The sequence below is a fragment of the Rhinatrema bivittatum genome, chromosome 8 (genome assembly GCF_901001135.1).
Source record: "Rhinatrema bivittatum chromosome 8, aRhiBiv1.1, whole genome shotgun sequence".
Lineage (NCBI taxonomy): Eukaryota > Metazoa > Chordata > Amphibia > Gymnophiona > Rhinatrematidae > Rhinatrema > Rhinatrema bivittatum.
The window spans coordinates 81,472,482-81,493,985 of record NC_042622.1 but is presented as its reverse complement, the minus strand read 5'-3'; the positions used below and the strand labels follow the sequence as shown (position 1 = coordinate 81,493,985).

The 21,504-nt window shown below is 48.6% G+C and overlaps 1 protein-coding gene across 1 annotated transcript in view; it reads right to left on the bottom strand.

Annotated features, from left to right (window-relative positions):
* Positions 1-6,699: 6,699 nt before the first annotated feature.
* The window catches only part of MIGA2 (mitoguardin 2), a 34,306-nt gene continuing 19,501 nt past the window's right edge, over positions 6,700-21,504 (bottom strand). The window contains 10 exon segments of the mRNA XM_029611522.1: positions 6,700-16,195; positions 16,614-16,730; positions 16,860-16,913; positions 17,114-17,248; positions 17,490-17,588; positions 17,785-17,871; positions 17,974-18,046; positions 18,293-18,408; positions 18,502-18,602; positions 19,023-19,140. Of these exon segments, the coding sequence (XP_029467382.1) occupies positions 16,022-16,195; positions 16,614-16,730; positions 16,860-16,913; positions 17,114-17,248; positions 17,490-17,588; positions 17,785-17,871; positions 17,974-18,046; positions 18,293-18,408; positions 18,502-18,602; positions 19,023-19,140 (1,074 nt within the window). The 3' untranslated portion in view covers positions 6,700-16,021.

The window sequence follows — 21,504 nt, the reverse complement described above, 5'->3', positions numbered from 1 at the left end:
CTAGAACGGGTAGATGTGAATCAGTTATTTACACTTTCAAATAATAGAAGGACTAGAGGGCATTCAGGAAAATTAGTTCTTACCTGTTAATTTTCGTTCCTGTAGTACCACGGATCAGTCTAGACCATGGGTTGAGCCTCCTGTCCAGCAGATGGAGACAGACCAAAACTGAAAGGGTTTCCTATATCAGGAGAGAGCCTACCCTGCAGCCCTTCAGTAATAACCATTGTCAAAGCATACAGAATGAAGATAAACAGAAAAGAATCAAGCAAGTAACAAGAGAACTCTAGAACCTGAACAAGTGCAAACATTAGATGGACTCTGTAGATAATCGCTCTTGCAGAAAAGTCCATGGTCATCAAAAAGATGCTTCCGGTGCCTCTAATTATAATCAATCTGAATCCTGTAAAAAAGAAAGAAGGAAGAATAGGGAAGGGCATCTGGACTGATCCATGGTTCTACAGAAACGAAAATTAACAGGTAAGAACTAATTTTCCTTTCCCTGTACGTACCCGGATCAGTCCAGACCATGGAATGTACCAGAGCTTCCCTAAACAGGGTGGGTCCGAGATAGGTGATTTGAGCGGGACTGCCGACGAAAGGAACCAAAAACTGGCGCCTGAACATCAAGGCGGTAATGCAAAGCAAAAGTATGCAGAGACTTCCACGTAGCTGCCCTGCATATCTCCTGCGGAGAGACCGATTGACTCTCCACCCAAGAAGCAGCTTGAGAACGCAAGGAATGAGCCTTCAGATTCTCGGGGACCGCTCGGCCCTGAAAGATATAGGCCGACGTGATGGCCTCCTTCAACCAGCGAGAATCGTATTCTTAGAGGCTGTTTGCCCGGTTGGGCCCACTCCACAAGACAAATAGATGATCCGAGACTCGGAAATCATTGGTAACCTGAAGATAATGCATGAGAACGCATTTGACATCAAGACGGCGTAGATCATCCCCAGCCGTACCGGCGATCTCCACGGGAGAGATCGCTGGGAGCTCCACCGACTGATTGACAGGAAAGGAAGAAACAACCTTCGGCAAGAAAGACGGGACAGTCTTAAGGGAGACCTCCCCCAGTCAGAGAAACGCACGACAACGCTTGGATCTCCAACACACGTCTGGCGGAGTAAATAGACACTAAGAACACCACCTTAAGTGTTAAATCCTTGAGAGTAGAACGGCGGAGGGGCTCGAAGGGAGCTAGGCAGAGAGCCCGGAGGATCAAATTAAGGCTCCACGAAGGGCAAGTAGAACGTAGCGGTGGCCTCAGATGTTTAACATCCTTGAGAAAACGGACATCGGGATGAGACGCAACCACATAACAGTCTAAGATTACCCAAAAGAGAGCCGAGGGCAGAAACCTGTGCCCGGAGCGAACCGAAGGAGAGACCCTTGGTAAGACCACGCTAGAGAAAAGAAAGTACCAGTGAAACCGGGGCTGAATGAGCAGAGACACCCGATTCCGCACAGACAAGTTCGAAAACCTTCCAAACCCGGACATAGGCAAGGGAAGTAGAAGTCTTGTGGGCCCGCAGAACAGTGGATATGACGACCTCCCTATATCCCTTCTTTCTCAGTCTCCGCCGTTCAAAAGCCAGGCCGCTAGACAAAAGCGATCCGCCTGGTCGAAAAATATGGGACCCTGCCGTAGGAGGCACTGAAGATGACAGAGGCAAAGAGGGCTATCCCGTGACAGGTTTACGAGGTCCGCGAACCACGGTCTGCGGGGCCACTCAGGAGCTACGAGAATGACCGGACCCCTGTGGAGTTCTATCCTTCGGAGCACCTTGCCCACCAGGGGCCAAGGAGGAAACACGTACAGAAGGACATCGCGTGGCCAGGGAAGGACTAGCGCATCTACCCCTTCTAAACAATGCTCCCTCCAGCGGCATTGTCCAAGATTGCCATCAGGTCAAGGTGAGGAGGACCCCACCGGTTGACAATCAGCTCCATTGTCTCGTCGGACAACTCCCACTTGCCGGGGTTGAGCCGCTGGCGACTGAAAAAATCTGCTTGAACATTCTCCTTGCCTGCAATGTGAGACGCTGCTAAGCACTGCAGATGGCGCTCCGCCCACACGAAGAGCTGGCTGGCCTCGAGGGCCACCAGGTGACTCCTGCTGCCCCCCCTGGCGATTGATGTACGCCACAGTGGTAGAGTTGTCCAAGAGTACCTGGACTGCTCTTCGGCAAAGCAGGGGGAGAAACGCTTGAAGAGCCAGACGAACCGTCCGAACCTCCAGGCGATTGATGTGCCAGTGGGATTGGGAAGGGGACCAGTATCCCTGCGTGGCCTATGTCTGGCAGACTGCTCCACAACCGGAGAGGCTGGCGTCCGTCGTGACTACAATCCATTGCGGAGTCTGAAGGGATATTCCTTTCAGAAGGTGCTTGAACATTAGCCACCAATGTAATTCTCTGATGGTAGAATCGGAGAGAGGAAGCTGCGCCTGAAACAGTTCAGACACCGGTTTCCAGCGGGAGAGCAAAGCTTTCTGTAAAGAACGCATATGCGCAAAAGCCCAGGGGACCAAGTCGATCGTAGAAGCCATGGTCCCCAGAATCTGTAGGTAGTCCCATGCCATGGGGAGAGGCATGGAAAGGAAGTTTCGGACTTGAACGCTTGAGAGTCCGGCAGGTATACCTTGCCGACCCGAGTATCAAACTGAACCCCTAGGAATTCCAGGACCTGGGAAGGTCGGAGATTGCTCTTGGAAAAATTGACTATCCACTCCAGGGACGAGAGGAGAGCAAGGACACGGTCCACTGCCAGCTTGCATAAGGTCTCTGACTTGGCTCACACTAGCCAATCATCCAGGTAAGGGTGGTCTAGGACTCCGTCCCGCCAGAGGGCGGCCGCCACCACCAACATAACCTTGGTAAACATGCGTGGTGCCGTGGCCAGACTGAAGGGGAGAGCCCAGAACTGGAAATGTTGTCTCAAGATGTAGAATCGAAGATACCTCTGATGTTTGGCACGGATCGGAATGTGCAGGTAGGCCTCCGTCAAATTGAGAGAGGCCAGAAATTCTCCAGGATGAACAGCTGCTATAACTGCCCTCAGGGTTTCCATCCGAAAATGGGGCACTTTGAGGGCTCAGTTGACCCTATTGGGGTCCAAGATGGGGGCGGAAGGAGTCATCCTTTTTTGGAACCACGAAGTAAATAGAATACTGGCTGGCGCCCCATTCCTCCATGGGAACAGGGACTATAGCCCCCAGCCCCTGGAATCTGGCGAGAGTCTGACATACAGCAGCCCTCTTCCGATGGCCTCACAGGGAAACCATGTACAGATCCGGCAGGTCCTGAGCAAATTCTAAAGCGTAACCTCTCTCGATTATCTCGAGAACCCACTGGTCCGACGTGATTTTGACCCATTCCTCCAAGAACAGGGACAGACGACCACCTAAGTTTGGAATGGAGGAATGGGCTGACCGAATCTCATTGAGAGGTGGGCTTGGACACGGGGCACTGTGGATTATCATCTGGGAAGGCACGATGTCCTCAAAAGAACTGAGACCTGGAGGAATTTCCTCTAGAGAAGGCGCCCCGTGCCCTGGGATTATATCTCCGCTGACTCCTGAATCAGGTGCGAGTAGGGAAGAAGGTTCTCGCTTGTTTCGGGCGATCCTCAGGTAGTTTGTGGACCTTGTTCTTACACAAGGATTTAATAAGTTGTTCCAGGTCCTCGCTAAAAAGTAGCTTACCTTTGAAGGGGAGCGTGCCCAGCTGCACCTTGGAAGACGAGTCGGCCGCCCAATTACGGAGCCAGAGGAGCCATCTGGCTGAGACCGCTGAAGCCATCGCTTTTGCCTGGACCTGGTACAAGTCGTAAAGGGCATCCGCCCCATACGCTATAGTGCCTTCTAAACTTTCAGCCTGCGCTGTGCAGCCTGGCAGACTCTAATTCTGTTCCTTAGTACAGTGATTCTCAGTCCGTGTGTCACGCACCACTGTGTCACAAAGCACAAGCTAGTGTGTCGTAACCTCTGTGGGCAGAATGCAGCAGTCCCTGGTTCCTCGCTGGTGTGGCTCTCAATTTCCCCCGGCAGAGTGAGTGAGCTTGGCTTCCCGGTATCACCCTGGGTGCAACTGCCAGAATGGGTGAGGGGGAGTCGAGTTACCCAGTCTCCGACCCTCTGCTCAAAAGCCTCCAGTACCAGGGGGGATGGTCCCACCGGGACCTACCAAACCCCTGGGAGGCAGTAGAAATTTTCTTGGAAGTCTAATCTATCTTCTTCTTTTTTTTTTTTTTTTTTACTTCAGACTGCAGGACTTTGCACCTCCACCATCCGCTGGAGTCAGAGAAATACTGACGGACTGCAAGTGGCACCTGAACTTAAGGGCAGCGCCAGTCGAAAACTTCTGTCTCCATCTGCTGGAGGGGTGGCAAAACCCAGCTGTCTGGACTGATCCAGCTACGTACAGGGAACAGCTTATCATACTTAAGTAGATCGTAAACTGATCTCGTCTTCTCCTGAGATCTTGTTTCATGAAAGGCCTATGGCATATCAAGTCCCAGGTACAAAAGCCACATGTTCCTTAGGACCAGACTATGATACTTTCTCAACTAATGACACCTCTCTTTGAGCCACTGGAATCATCTTCTCTGATATACTTGACAAGAAAGTGGTGTTCTTCATCGCAGTGACATCAGCTAGTGTAGTCGGCGAACTCCAACTGCTCGTTTGCTAGCCTCCCTATATGCAATTCTTCAACAGCTTAGTTCTCCATACTCACCGTTTCTGCCAAAGGTCATCTCTGCTTTCCTTATCAATCCATTTTATTCTTACCTTCTGACCTAGGCCTAATGCACATGAAGGCGAAAAAGCCCTATATACTCTGGCCTGCAAATGGGCCTTAGCATATTACAAGACAGATTCAGCTGCATTGTAGAACATCCCAGTTATTCATCTCATACATTCCCAAGAGGCTAGGAATACTAGTCACCAAACGTACTTTATTGAGCTGGCTGGCTGAGTGCATTCACTACTCCTACACTGTAGCAGGATTGCAAGTCACATCAGGTGATATCCACAGATGGTTCTGTTGCTCATTTTCTAGCAGGATTGCAAGTCACATCAGGTGATATCCACAGATGGTTCTGTTGCTCATTTTCAAGAAGAACTGATGATATCTGCAAAGCTGCAATTTGGACTTCCATTCACACCTTTACATCTCATTACTGTCTTGATAACCTCTAAGACTGACAGTAAATTTGGACAAGCAGTTTTGCAAAATCTGGTCTCGCTACAGTCCATTCTCCATGGTGGGAGCCGGATTGCTTCCTAAATAAATGCTCCACTGCACCCTTGGTTTGGGACTACCCACATCCTGTTTATTAATGGAAAAAGCAAGTTTGCTTACTGTAAACTTTCTGTAGATAGGAACTGCGGCACATGCACAGTACAGCTCAAACTCTACTATCTTGAAGAGAGAAATCCATTTGGTGCTGTCAGATGACATTACCCATATATGATGGATGATTCATCCTGCTGTCTATGGAAAACACCATTTTTGGTAAGCAAACTTGCTGTACTTTTTAGGAAGCGAGTTTGGTTGCTGTTCATAGACTTTGTTTTTATTTTTTAATGCTCCTGAAAGCCCTCTGCATTTGAGGGAGGAAAAGTATGGTTATATATAATCTTTTAGCTTGTTTACATTGCATACTGGCAGGCTGAGGGCAGCAAGGGACCCTAGAAGGGGCAAACGTCAGCAAACCTGTTAGTCGCTGTTTGCACTGGTCTAACTAGACTCAAAAATAGAAAATTATCAGGTAAGACTAAATTTCTTCTTAGATGTTCTGCTGTTCTACCTGCTTTGCTCCTGATTTTATCAGCTTAGTTCCTGATTACAGGGTGAAGTTCAAAGGCTTAATGTCAGCTGTTCTTTTGAAATCGCACAGTATGCAAAAGTAAGAGATTGTTGGTGCTGGTTTCTTTGGAGCAGCACATATCTTGCCTTCTTGTAGTTTTCCTGATACAAATAAACTTTTCTATATAAGAAAGTAAGGGTGAGGAGCTCCTCGTGTTGGTTTTGTCTCCTCTTTTCAAAATTTGGCTCCCCCCGAGCTGTTTGGCTTCATCACTTCTCCCAAAGGCAGAGAGGGTTCCTCTCTCCTGACTTTTGCTGCAAGACTTCCCACCATGCACAGAGTAAGGTTGATTTCCTTCTTTATTTTTACTGATAAGAACATGATGTAAATAGCAGCATTTTGTTTCCTGCAATTAAAAGCATACATCTTTACAACCTCATGTTGCCATTGCTAAGACAATTGGAGACAGGTGCATTACAGTTTATCTTAGATTTAGCTCATGTCACTTCATTGGTAGTTCAAGGAGTGTAACCTTCAGGTACTGAAGCTATTTGCCTGACTCCAGGGAGCTTCCACTCTAACAGCCACATTTACTAAGCATTATTTCCCGTAGACAAAGAATGGGAGAAAAGCTTAGTAAATCTAGCCTATGACTTGATTTACTAAGGCTTTTCTCTCATTCTCTGTCTACAGGAAACAGTGCTTAATAAATGAATCCAAGTCTGGATCCGAGGCAATGGAGGGTGAACCCTGATTTCCTTGTTTCTCAGCACACTGCTCTAATCACAAGGCTGCCACTCCACTAGTTACAATCTTTCTCGCTATGACCCATGCTATGAGAGATCCTCAGTCCCTCAGAGAATAAACAGTATCCACCAAATACAGAGAATAACTTTTTTTTTTATATTGTACAAACCTGATGGATGCATATAATTTACAGTGGTTACATAATTAGTTATAACACCTTTTTCTAATTTAGATTTTTCTCTCTTAAGACTCCAGCACAAAGTTCAATTTTAGCCACATGAGTTCAACAAGGTAAAAAAAAAAATAAAATTTTTTGGCACAGTTGCTGTGCTCACTTTCAGCATTCTTGGGTGATGTAGCTAAAGCAGTTTAGCCGATCTCCCAGCCATAGAACTGGGAAGATTTCTGCTTCTCTAGCCTAGTCATTTGTAAAGTGCAGATTATATGCCTAACATCTGTCTTCTACTACCTGTGCCCCCTAATACAGCAGCACTCATATTTCACTTGCATTTTTTAGTTAGTTATCAGGTCATACATGAAAATAAACTAGTTACATGAAAATGGAATTAGTTTCCTGCCATATACATACTCACTCCAACAAACCTCAATCACTCTTGCTTTCACATATACTCGCTCAATCTAACTTCTCTCCTTCCATTCAGGAATGCCTGTGCCTGGGATCCCAAGCCTGCAGCACATCTACCAGCACTGCTGATCAATGTCTGTCTCACAGAAAGCGCTAGCCCCTATCCTCCAATCAAATGGTAGAAATGGCAGCCTTATGGCAATGAGTGAAGGTTCTCAGATTGCCACCTGCAGAATTTTGGTTGGCCAAGTAGGACTATGGGCACCTAGAAAGGCCATGGTTGGAGCAGAAGCGCAGTGCTTTACTTCACATAAGCTTTTGGCCAGTGCATATTTGTTCCCTTGGCTTTTCATGGTTAATTTCTAACAATGAAACCATTGTCAACATTTTGAAAGATACCAACTTTCATCTCTATCAAGCAAGAAGGGTTTGTGAGACACCACACACTAGGATGGGTACATATCTTAAGCCTATTTCCAGCCCTCTGGGTACTGCTTACTTCATGGACAGAGAAGGGGTCATGTTTCTGTCTTAAGTACCAAACCTTTTCTTTTGTGGAGGTTCTGAAATAAGCAGATTGGGGGTAAAGAGGAAGGCCCTGGCCTATGCTCTAGTTATCATTCAATGTACCCATAGAATATTAGGACAGAAAGAGACTATAGGGCCTATGCAGTCTGCCCATCCACGATTCAGCTTTATAATCTCTACCACTTCCTCAGTGATCCTGAATTTTTCCCATGATTCCTTGAATTCAGATACTACCTTTATTTCCACCAGCTCCAGAGCGAGGCTACTTCTGCGTTCATTAGCCTCTTGCTAAAGAAATATTTCCTTATATTCTGCCCCATATGCTTTAGAAAAAAGACCAATGACCATTTTAATAGCCACCCACCAGACCAACTCCAACTGGTTTATATCCTTTTGAAGATATGATCTCAAGAATTGTACACAGTCTTTCCAAGAAGGTTTCACCAGGGGCAACATCACTTTTTGTTCTGCTGCCCCTTCCTCTCCCTATATAGCTAAATGCAGACATTCATTCTCACACACTCTAATCAAGACTTTGGACTCTTCCTTTGTCACAAGCCTACAGCTCTCCTAGCTCCCTTTAGGAGCTAGCCTCCCACCCTGCTATACATACATGCTGCTGAGCCTTTTCTTTCATCATACTATATACAGTCATAAATAATTTCTGAAATGTAGACGTTCAGTAACTGAATTTGTCCATTTCTAAGCAGAGCCTCCTCCGTTCCATGAGCCAGTATGAATATACAAAGCTATCTCAGTCACTTCAGGGCTGCAGCCAACACAATACCATGTGACCTCCACATGAGTGCAGCCTGCACCTTGGTCCGTTGGACCTGATACAGCATGGACAGGATGCCACACTCAGTGACCCTCCACCGTAAGCATCATGTTATACACAGATTCTCTCTTTATATTTCAGGTTCCTGGTTATAGGGGAGACATTACCCACATCTTCCTCCATTAGTCCAGGAAAGCTACCTGCATAATGTTGCCGCTGACTATACCCACATAAAATTAACCTGCTAATCCTAGGGCAGATATTTTTCTGATCAAGCTTACCTAACTAACTTGAGCTGGGTAAAGGAAAATTAGTTCTTACCTGTTAATTTTCGTTCCTGTGGTACCACGGATCAGTCCAGACTATGGGGTTGAGGCTCCTGTGCAGCAGATGGAGACAGACCAAAACTGAAAGGGTATCCTATATCAGGACAGAGCCTACCCTGCAGCCCTTCACTATAACCATTGTCAAAGCAGAAAACATGAAGATAAACAGTAAGGAAACAAGCAACCAACAAGAGAACTCAGAATTTGAACAAGCGCAAACAGTGACTGGACTCTGTAGATGGGCGCTCTTGCATGAATGTCCATGGTCATCATAAAGATGCTTCCGGTGCCTCTTTAGTATCATCACATAAAAAAATCATTCAAAAAGCTACAGGAAAAGGAAAGAAACTTCAAGCGGACAGTAGAAAGTATAGGAAAGGGTGTCTGGACTGATACGTGGTACTACAGGAATGAAAATTAACAGGTAAGAACTAGTTTTCCTTTCCCTGTACGTACCCAGATCAGTCCAGACCATGGGATGTACCAAAGCTTCCCTAAACAGGGTGGGACCGAGACAGTCCCACTCGACCCACTTGCCGACCAAAGGAACCAAAAGACAGGCGCCTGGATATCAAGGCGGTAATGCAGAGACTTCCACGTAGCTGCCCTGCATATCTCCTGCGGAGAGACTGACTGACTCTCCACCCAAGAAGTAGCTTGGGAACGCAAGGAATGAGCCTTTAGGCCCTCTAGGACCGCCTGGCCCTGACAGATATAGGCTGACGCAATCGCCTCCTTCAACAAGCAAGAAATCGTGGTCTTAGAGGCCCGTTTGCCCTGGTTGGGCCCACTCCATAAGACAAAGAGATGGTCCGAAACACAGAAGTCATTGGTTACCTGCAGATAACGCATGAGAATGCGCTTCACATCCAGACGGCGTAGATCATCCCCAACCGAACTTGCAAGATCCGTGGGAGAAAGAGTGGGGAGCTCCACCGACTGACATGAAAGGCAGAAATAACCTTTGGCAAGAAAGAGGGTACAATCTTGAGGGAGAGACCTCCCCCCCCGAGTCCGAAAAATGTAGGAAGGGCTCCGCTCCCGGCTTGGATCTCAGACACCCGCCTGGTGGAGCAAATAGAGACTAAAAACACCACCTTGAGTGTTAAATCCTTGAGAGTAGAGCGACGGAGAGGCTCGAAGGGAGCAAGGCAGAGAGCCCGGAGGACCAAGTTAAGGCTCCACGAAGAACAAGTGGAATGCAGGGTTGGCCTCAAATGTTTAACTCAATTGAGGAAACAGACAACATTCGGATGAGATGCAACTGCATAACCTTCAAGACTTCCCAGGAGAGAGCCGAGGGCAGAGACCTGTACCCGGAGCAAACCGAACGAGAGGCCCTTAGAGAGACCGCGCTGGAGAAAAGAAAGAACCAGCGAAATCGGGGCCAAATGTGCCGAGACACACGATTCCACGCAGACAAGCTCAAAAACCTTCCAAACCCGGACCTAGGTGAGGGAAGTAGAAGTCTTGCGAGCACGCAGGATAGTGGAGATGACGTCTTCACTATATCCCTTCTTCCTCAGTTTCAGCCGTTCAAAAGCCAGGCCGCTAGACAGACGTGATCTGCCTGGTCGAAAAATACGGGGCCCTGCCGGAGCAGGTAACGAAGATGACCGAGACGAAGAGGGCCGTCCGACAGGTTTACAAGATCCACGAACCACGGTCTGTGGGGGCACTCGGGAGCTACGAGAATGACCTGACTCCTGTGGAGCTCTGTCCTTCTGAATACCTTGCCCACCAGGGGCCAAGGAGGAAACATGTACAGAAGAACATCGCGTGGCCAGGGAAGGTCTAGCGCATCTACCCCTTCCGAACAATGCTCCCTCCAGTGGCTGAAAAACCTGGGAGATTTGGCATTGTCCAGGTGAGGAGGACCCCACCGGTTGACAATCAGCTCCATTGCCTCATCGGACAACTCCCACTCGCCGGGGTCGAGCCGCTGAAGACTCAAAAAGTCTGCTTGAACATTCTCCTTGCCCGCAATGTGAGACGCTGCTAAGCACTGCAGATGGCGCTCCGCCCAAGCGAGGAGCTGACTGGCTGCGAGGGCCACCAGGCGACTCCTGGTGCCCCCCTGGCGATTGATGTATGCCACAGTGGTAGAGTTGTCCGAGAGACCTGAACTGCTCTTCGACGAAGCAGGGGAAGAAAAGCTTGAAGAGCCAGACGGATCGCCCGAGCCTCCAGGCGATTGATGTGCCAGCGGGATTGGGCAGGGCACCAGTACCCCTGCGTGGCCTGTGTCTGGCAGACTGCTCCCCAACCGGAGAGGCTGGCATCCGTTGTGACTAAAATCCATTGCAGTCTGAAGGTATATTCCTTTCAGAAGGTGCTTGAGCGATAGCCACCAATGTATGTCTCTGATGGTAGAGTCGGAGAGAGGAAGCTGCGCTTGAAACAGTTCTGACACCGGTTTCCAGCAGGAGAGCAAAGCTTTCTGTAAAAGACGCATATGCGCAAAAGCCCAGGGGACCAAATCGATCGTAGAAGCCATGGTCCCCAGAACCTGTAGGTAGTCCCACGCCGTGGGGAGAGGCATGGAAAGGAAGTTTCGGACTTGATCCATCAGCTTGAATGCTCGAGAGTCCGGCGGGAATACCTTGCCGACCCGAGTATTGAACCGAGCCCCTAGGAATTCCAGGACCTGGGAAGGTCGGAGATTGCTCTTGGAAAAATTGACTATCCACCCCAAGGACGAGAGGAGAGCAAGGACGCAGTCCACTGCCCGCTTGCATAAAGCCTCTGATTTGGCTTGCACTAGCCAATCATCTAGATAAGGGTGGACTAGGATTCTGTCCCGCCGGAGGACGGCCGCCACCACCACCATCACACATTGGTAAAAGTGCGTGGTGCTGTGGCCAGACCAAAGGGGAGAGCCCGGAACTGGAAATGTTGCCCCAAGATGTGGAACCGAAGGTACCTCTGATGTTCGGCACGGATCGGAATGTGCAGGTAGGTCTCCATCAAATCGAGAGCGGCCAGAAATTCTCCGGGATGAACAGCCGCTATAACTGCCCTCAGGGTTTCCATCCGCAAATGGGGCACTTTGAGGGCTCCGTTGACCCTCTTGAGGTCCAAGATGGGGCAGAGGGAGTCATCCTTTTTTTGGAACCATGAAGTAAATAAAATACTGGCCAGCGCCCCGTTCCCCCATGGGAACAGGGACTATAGCCCCTAGCCCCTGGAGTCTCGCGAGAGTCTGACATACAGCACCCTGCTTCCGATGGCCGCACGGGGAGACCATGTACAGATCCGGCAGGTCCCGAGCAAATTCTAAAGTGTAACCTCTCTTGATTATTTCGAGGACCCACTGGTCTGACGTGATTTTGACCCATGCCTCCAAGAACAGGGACATTTGAACACCTAAGTTGGAATGGAGGAATGGGCCGGCCGAATCTCATTGAGAGGCGGGCTTGGACGCGGGGCGCTGTGGATTACCATCACGGAAGGCACAGCGCCCTCAAAAGGACAGGAGCCCAGGACTGAGACCTGGAGGAATTTTCCTCTAGAGAAGGCGCCCCGCGCCTTGGGCTTTTATCTCCGCTGACCCCTGAAGTGGATGCGAGTAGGGAAGAAGGTTCGCGCTTGTTTCGTGCGATCCTCAGGTAGTTTGTGTACCTTGTTCTCACCCAAAGATTTAATAAGCTGTTCCAGGTCCTCGCCACCAGCAACTTACCTTTGAAGGGGAGCGTGCCCAGCTGCGCCTTGGAAGACGAGTTGGCTGCCCAATTACCGAGCCAGAGGAGCCATCTGGCAGAGACCGCAGACCCCATCGCTTTTGCCTGGACCCGGAACATGTCATAAAGGGCATCCGCCCCATACGCTATAGCACCTTCCACTCTTTCAGCCTGCTCTACCTCGTCAGATGGGAGGTCCTGGGTGCTGAGCAATTGTTGAACCCACTTGAGGCTTGCCCGCTGCATGAGACTGCTGCAGATCGACACCTAAGGCCAAGACTTTGAAGATGCGCTTGAGATGGAATTCTAGCTTGTGGTCTTGGACATCCCTCAGAGCCGTAGCACCCCACCACCGGGATGGTGGTGTACTTAGTACACTGCAGTCACGGAGGAATCCGCCTTGGACATTTTCAGCATGTCTAAGCACTCCTCCGGGAGAGGATAAAACTTCTCCATAGCTCTACCGATGCGGAGCCCCCGAATCAGGAGCCTCCCACTCCCTAAGGAGCATTAGCCGATGCATCAGATGGAAAGGGAAGGTGCACGGAAGAGCCCTGAGTCCCACCAGGACCGGGTCCACGCAAGCCAGCATTGCGGCCAAAAACACGTCCAATGTGGAGCACTCTATCCCCAGCTTCTGAGAAATAAAAGGGATAAGTGGCTCCAGTTCCTCCCTTCTGAATACACATAGAACCCTGGGGTCATCCCCCTCCGGGGGGGGGGGGGGGTGTAGAGTTTCCACAAAATCCTGATCTGGGTCCTGGTCCGGGGCACCCCCGGACCACCTGCAATCGGACCAGCCCCTGCACATCAGGAACCGCTGGAGCGGACGGTGCAACAATCCAAGGAATTTTAGAAGAAAAAACGAGGCCTGGAATCTCCAGGGGAAGGTCAGGACCTGCATCAAGTGACTGCACGGGGCTCAAATCGGGGGGGAGGAATCTAAAAAATCCGGGTCATTTGAGTCCTGCGGCCCCGAAAAACCCAAAATGGCCACTGTTCCCACGGTCTGTTGGCCCGGGAATGGCACAGCCATGCGCTTGTGCGGCCTTACTTGGACTCCGGAGGAGATCGCAGCCACGGAGGGACTCTCCCCTCCCCAGCAAACATTTAGTGCAGAGCCCTTCTCTAGAGAGACGGAGCGAAGAATCCCCATAGGCAAGGCAGAGAGGAGCAGTAATTAAAATCAGCTGTGCTGCCAGGGCTGAGGGAGCGGAGGCAGGAGACTAAACTCTGTATGCTCCCAACTCTCACAAAAGGCTGCCAAGTGTTTAGTTTCACTTTGATTCTTAGGTTTTTTTTTTTTCCCCCCAAACTTAGTGCAGAGGAAAACACGTCCCTGCAGGCAGCTCCGGGGGGATAAGCGTCCCGGTAGGAGAGAGAGAGGGGGGGCTGTACAGGGGGAGTGACTGGCACCACCAATTTCATCCCACAGCCGAGGAACACTGGGGAAAAGGGAGCCTAGGCTATATTACACAAGGGGCAAAGCCCCCCCTAGGCCCCCCCCCAAGAGTGAGGAGACAAACTGTCTCCTGTATGGAAATCAACAGAGTCCAAAAACTTTTTTCTTGCTTGATCCAATAAGTTTAGAGAAGAAAGAAAGCCCCAAAACAGGGGCTAAGCAAAAGAAACAGGGAACCGCAGGGTGAACTGTCGCATCTGCTGGAGACAGACAAATACTGAAGGGCTGCAGGGTAGGCTCTTCAGTTTTGGTCTGTCTCCATCTGCTGGACAGGAGGCTCAACCCATTGGTCTGGACTGATCCGGGTACGTACAGGAAACACCAAATATCAATTTTCACTTGCTAAAATGTAACCATGGCCCTGTAATGCTTCCATTATTCACCGCTCATGCAGGCCAATACTGTAACGTGCACGCAGCTGAACACACTGGTTTGACGCGTGTCCACTACCCCTTATGCGGTAAGGGGTTTAGGGCGTCAAATGCATGTCCAACACCCCTCCCGCAACTAATAGCACTCATCACATGAAAATGCACGTTGATGAGGCTATTAGTTATTCACCCGGGATACTGAAAAAAAATTGTGCGGCCAAACAGAGAAATTTTACACTCAGAAATTAACACCTGGCCCAGGGCAGGCGTTAGTTTCTGAGCAGCCCAAAAAAAGGGTACAGAAAAGCAGAAAATACTACTTTTCTGTACACCCTTTGACTTAATATACTAACGATATTAGGTCAGAGGAACCAAAAATGTAAAAAAATAAATAAAATTTTTAAAAAAATGTGCCAGCTGGTCAGGTAAGGAAAACAGATGCTCAATTTTCCCAGCCTCCGTTTTCCTAACCCATGGCTGTCAGCCACCTCTCCTGGGTTTCCACTGGTAAGGAGGCGCTAGGGACACACTATTGGCCCTAGCACCTCCTTTTTAGCGCAACCCCTCATTTAAATACAGGATTGCGCTCCCAAGAGACATGGCTGGGCACGCGTTAGGAAAGCAGGTGCCCATTTTCCCCCACGAACCTTACAGCATCGGCCTGTTTATCTAGTAAAGTCTATACAGATAATGAGTAATGTAACCATGCCCCCAGCATGCCTCCATCACTGCCTCTTTATCTGGGTAACTGCTGTGCAGGAACACCTCCATACTCACACACAATTTACCCAGGTAAAAAAAATAAAGGTATTGAGCTTCTATTACTCATTACCAGCTCAGATTTTATCCAGCTAAAAATGAGATGATGGAGGCATTGCCAGGGTGTGGTTTCATTACTTATTATCCACACCCAATTTACTTGGATGAAAAAAAAGAGGTAGTGAATGAATAATGTAACCATTATCTCTTTTTATGCACGTACATTTTGTATGGGTATTAGAAACATGCCTGTCACCACCTCTTTTTAGACAGGTAAATTCTGTGTGGTAATAAGTAATGTAACTACTCCTGTGGAACACTTCCATCAGTCTCTCTTGCTATATAAGTGAATTTTATGCTGGGAATGAATTACCTGGATAAAATTTAGCCTGGATATGGTGGGAGAAACTTTCAAATCTTGGTTCTTGTCCAGGTAACTCCAAAAGCTACCTAGACAAAGCCTTTGAATATCAACCTCTGGCATTAATTAAAATTTAACTTGAAACTGATTTCCACAGGAACTCTCTTTTCGCTGCATTCTTGCGTCTGTCCACTCTTCTCCGCCTCTGGCCTAGAGCTGCCTGTAATGCATTCCTGCAGGTATCCTCATCCCCTCCACCTTACAACAGCAGGCTGGTATGGGTGTTCACATGCTCTGCTTGTGCTTTTGGGCTGGTATTTCTAAAGGTCGATTTGAGGCAGAACTGGTACATATGGTTGAAATGTCTCTAATATATACAGACTTAATAACTTGAATGGAGCTTGGGAGCGAGGTGAAATATCCTTTGAGTCCTGTAAGTCGACATTTCCCCCCCCCCAAAAAAAAAAAAAAAAAAAAAAAAAAGGATTGGAGCTTGGTGGATTGGAGATGAGAACAATGCTCAGTCACAGTGGATCTTTTCTGTACATGACCCACTTTCTATTTCACTGCTTGCTGGCAGGATGATAGGTGAATGTCCCACATAATTACTAGTACTGCATGGTCCCATTTCTCTCCAGTGCACCTTCAGTTCCAAGGTATCCCAAAAGGATCTCACTCCGGCGCTGGGACAGTTGAAGAATGTCCTCTGCAAGCAAATCCACTGAAGAGTATCGCACCTTATCCAAGTCAAACATGTCCTTCAAGTACTGTATGATCTGGTGCTACAGAGAAGAAAGACAGTACTTTTTACTGGAAGCTGGAGCCAGACTGTACAACTGCTCCAGAAAAGAAGCCATTAAACTTCAGATATGAAAACCTCAGGCAGAGGGCCACATGCCTTGTTACAACTATAGGTGGAAATCAGACAGCAAGAAAGTTAAGACAATTAATACAGAAATGACAGAGGAGATGCAATGACACTCTCAGTGATGAGCAGCCAATGCAGAAATGGACAGGAGCTGCTGTGGGTAATGTACCAGGACAGAAGAGTCTGAACTGCTTCAGTCAGTGATAAAGGACAAATTCTGGTGTACTCCAGTTTAAATGGCATTGGGAAGGGTCTAGGATAAGCAGTACAAAGGGACAGGTGCTCTAGTATGGTCAGTCTATACAAGGGTATGGACAGAGAGACAGTCTTACTTTGAAGAAGCTGCAAATCTCTGAGAGTTGCTCTTTGGGTCCCAGGAAACCAAAGGCGAGCACAGGGCTGACATGCTCCGATACGGAGTAGAAATGGGAGATAAAACCATCTGGAACCTACAACACAAATAGGCCAGCTGTGAACTCACAGGTCCCTGAACTATGCAGATGTTCCCTATCTACTTCTTTAGGAGCAGATTGCTGGGGTGATGGTGGGTTTAGCCTCTTGAGATTTTACCAACTTACCATTAAAAGTCTTCTTTTTGCCTTTAAGACTGACCAACAGGCTGTGGCCAGAGCCTGGGTACAAAAAGAACAAGCAGGTTATAAAAACTATAATGATCGATGTGGAATCTGAGCATTTAGAATGCAACACTTAAATCCCAAAATATGCTTTGAACACCACCCGTCCCCCTTCCCTGTCTCCTCATGCCATCCAAAACCAGTAATCCCTCTCTAACACTATTCAGTATCAACACCGCCCACCCCCCTTCCCTTACCGTCTCCTTGAAGCTGTCAGAAAGCCAGCGGTTACGAAGCACAGCTAGTACAGACGACGGGGGGTTCTCCAGATCCTCAAAGGCATCCATGAGAATGAAGTCCAAGGCAATGTCGAAGAAATTCATACAAAGCACCTAAAGAGATGGGGAGAGATCAGCAGGTCCTCAAGGTGCTTACCATTTCCAAAGTGAGAACAAGGTCCAAAATAAAAGCACAGGCCAGGGTTCAGTGATCCCCGCACCCCTACCACCAGTATGCTGGGACTGTGTCAATACACAACAACATTAACAGACTGTAGCAGCGCAAGAGCTGCTTCTTTGCCCGGATGGGAGTAGTATCGGCATTGTGTCTCAGTCTGCATGCATCTGTACAAACCCCGCGTCCCCGTAGCTCCCGCTGGGTGTTAGTCCAGGTATCTTCCTTCAGTGCATATTGTACCATCTCTTCATAGCTTTCCAGAAAACCTTTGGGGTTCTAAAAAGGGAAAAATAAGTTAGCACGCCCATCAGTTCACAAGTCCTAATCCTCCCAAGTTCCCCCTCTTTAAAACATCTCCATCTACAAGCCTTTCCCCTATGAATTAAGATAATGGAGATTCAGAACTCAAAGCTGTTTTCAAACCCCAGCCAGATTTAAATGTCCCTTCACCCCTCAGCCACAAACCTTCTACCTTCTCAGCCTTGATCATAAGTCCCATCACCATCCGTTTGCCAACTTCTCCAAAGAACTGGCGATTCCCTTCCTCTTGCAGCAGGCCCTGGAAAGGACAAATCGCAATACAATGAAGCTGCAGGGGAGGGGACACCTGCCAACCTCCTTCCTTGGCAATGCAGGGATGGAGACAGGGCGGGTCCCTTACCTGGAAGGCTTGTCGCACACAGTGCAGTTTTGCCAGGAAGTCCTGGTCGCTGTAGCAGCCCAGCAGCTCTGTCCTGAGAGAATTCCAAGAGACAGTTACCTCTTTATCTACCCTACAAAGCCTCACTCTGTCCAGAAGGCTCATCTGGAAGCCATCAAGCATGGCCTCTTCTTTCTCCTCATCCAGCTCTAGTCAAGGAGCCACCAGATATGACCTCCTTTTCCCCATGCAGTGCACCTCCCCAGGGCATCCAGGAATGGTGGCTAATGCCAATGCCTGGAACATTGGGTTCTGAACTGAATGAGCAGCTGCTCCTTACCTAAGAGTCCTGCAGGAGATCTTGCCATCTCGCACAAGCTGCAGTGCTTCTTCATAGGCAGGTGCTGGCTTAGAAGGCTGAAAATAGACATCTCCAAGCTGCAAAGCATCAAAGAGCTGCAGAGGAAGGAAGGAGAGAGACAGCTGCTTAAGCCATGGGGACAGTGAGAGGGACATGCAGACGAGCATAATACAGTGAATGGCAGTCACCTCTGCTGCAGAAAAGAACGACTCCTCTGACGAGCTGCTATCTTCGTCATCCATGTGCAGCCGCATCGAACCATCTGTGAGTGGCAAGATCATGCTTCCTTCTGGGAAGTGATACACGGTTACAGCAACATGTGAGCAGCAGAACTCCCCCCCCCCCCCCCCTCCCCAGATGTTCTCTCCAAAGTACATAATGTGATGCAAGAGAGGGATATTCTTTCTACATAGAAAAAAAGAAATCTGATGACAGATAAAGATCACGAGATATCTAATCTGGCCATTGTATGTTCCTGCTGCAGTACTGCAGACCCTATCTAATTAGCCCTCACCTCTAAATGATCCTCTCTACTTGTCCCAGGCATTCTTTAACTTTGATACTGTATTTGCCTCCATCACTTCCATTGGGAAGCTATTCAATGCATCCATGGCCTTTTCTGTAAGAAGCACTGGCAGAGCCACTGCTTTCAGAGCAGACCCTCCCTCCTTAACCTCTGATTCTGCTCCACAGCTCTATTCTGACTTACCAAGATCCATCAGCAGATTCTCTGAAGACATGGATGATCCAAACTCCTCCTGCAGATGGTACGCTTGGTGCAGGAGGGCTTCCAGCTTCACTGCAAAATCCCTGTTCCTTGACTCCTGCTGCAACACAAATGTATGCATTTGACCATACTGGAAAAATGAGGTGTTACAGAATAGGCATAAAGTGTAGTGGCAGAGCTATATATGTGTGTACTAGAGTGGTAGGGAACATTGCAGGATAGAAGTTAGGTGCACTGGTAGAGTTGTGTGGGTGGGAGGGATTTCAGTACTGAATAGCAGAAGGTGCTGTGGGGCAGGAGCAGAGGTGTCCATCTGCGAGAAATCTGCAGTGTTCTTTCTCTGAACTTTTCCTATCTCCAATCCAGGGCCATCAGTCCTCTAGTCTTAGAAAGTGGAAATGCTCCAGAGTAAAATGCTAGTGTCTTTCATGCCTTCCCTCTATCAGTAAAAGAAAAATTGGTTCTTACCTGCTAAGTTTTGTTCCTGTAGTACCATGGATCAGTTCAGACCGTGGGTTGAGCCTCCTGTCCAGCAGATGGAGACAGACCAAAACTAAAAAGGGTATCCTATATCAGGACAGAGCTTATCCTGCATCTCTTCAGTATAACCATTGTCAAAGCAGAAAAGTATAAAGACAACGAGTATAAGGTCAAGCAAGTAACAAGATAACTAATAAATCTGTTAAACAATTGAACAAACTCTGTAAATAATCGCTCTTCTATAAATACCCATGGTCATCTTAAGAGATGCTTCCGGTGCCTTCAATGAGAATCCAAGAAAAAAAAAAAAAAAAAAAACAAAAAACAAAACATCCAGAAATACCTGCAAGGACAAAAAAAACAAAACAAAAAACTTAGAGCGGATGGACCAAGAAAGCACTGGAGGGCGTCTGGACTGATCCGTGGTACTATGGGAACGAAAATTAGCAGGTAAGAACCAATTTTCCTTTCCCTGTACGTACCCGGATCAGTCCAGACCGTGGGATGTACCAAAGCTTCCCTAAATAGGGTGGGACAGAGACAGTTCCGCTCGAAGAATCTGCCGTCCGAAGGACCCAAACATTGGTGCCCTAACATCCAGACGCTAATGACGAGCAAAAGTATGCAGGGATTTCCACATAGCTGCCCTGCATATCCCCTGGGGAGAGACTGAGAACGCAAAGAATGAGCCTTAAGGCCGTCTGGGACTGCTCGGCCATGACAGATATAGGCTGACGCAATCGTTTCCTTCAACCAACGAGCAATCGTAGCCTTAGAAGCCTTGTTGCCCCTATTTGAACCACTCCAGAGGACAAAAAGATGATCAGAGACTCGGAACTCATTGGTAACCTGAAGGTAATGCAATAAAACCGGCTTCACATCAAGACGCCTAAGATCACCCCCCCGCCGTACCTGCTATATCTTCAGGAGAAAAAGCCAGGAGTTTCAACGATTGATTGACATGAAAAGAAGAAACAACCTTTGGCAAGAAGGAAGGTACCATCTTGAGGGAAACCCCTGAATCCGAGAAACAAAGAAAAGGTTCCCTGCAAGACAATGCTTGAATCTCAGACACTCTTCTGGCGGAGCAAATGGAAACCAGGAACACAGTCTTGAGCGTCAAATCTTTAAGAGTAGACCGGCAGAGAAGTTCGAAGGGTGCCTCGCAGAGAGTCCGAAGAACCAAATTAAGACTCCACGAGGGACAAGTAGCCCGAACAGGCGGCTTGAAGTGCTTAGCACCCTCGAGGAAACAAATGATTTCCGGGTGAGCCGCCACCGAATACCATTAACGCTGCCTAAGAGGGAGCCGAGGGCAGACACTTGAACCCACAAGGAGCTGAAAGACAAACCTTTAGATAGGCCCTTCTGAAGAAAGGAGAGGACCTGGGGTATCTGAGCTTTACGAGCCAGTACGCCTGATTCCGCACATACATTCTCGAAAACTTTCCAGACCCGGACATAAGCGAGAGAGGTAGATGGCTTCTGAGCCCGCAGCAGAGTGGAAATAACTTCCTCCTTATATCCCTTCTTCCTTAATCTCCGCCGTTCAAAAGCCAGGCCACTAGACAGAAGTGATCCGCCTGGTCGAAAAATACGGGACCCTGCTGGAGTAGGCATGGGAGATGGCAGAGGCGAAGAGGACCGTCCGTCGCCAGGTTTACCAGGTCCACGAACCACAATCTGCGGGGCCACTCAGGTGCCACGAGGATGACCGCCCCCCCCCCCCCCCCGGGGAAGCTCTATTCTTCTGAGAACCTTGCCCACTAGGGGCCACGGAGGAAACGTACAGGTGAACGTCGTGGGGACAGGGAAGGACCAGGGCATCCACTCCTTCCGAGCAGTGCTCCCTCCAGCGGCTGAAGAATCTGGGAGCTTTGGCATTGCTCAAAGTAGCCATCAGGTCCAGGTGAGGAGGACCCCACCTGCGAACAATCAGATCCATCGCTCTGTCTGACAACTCCCACTCGCCGGGAATGAGATG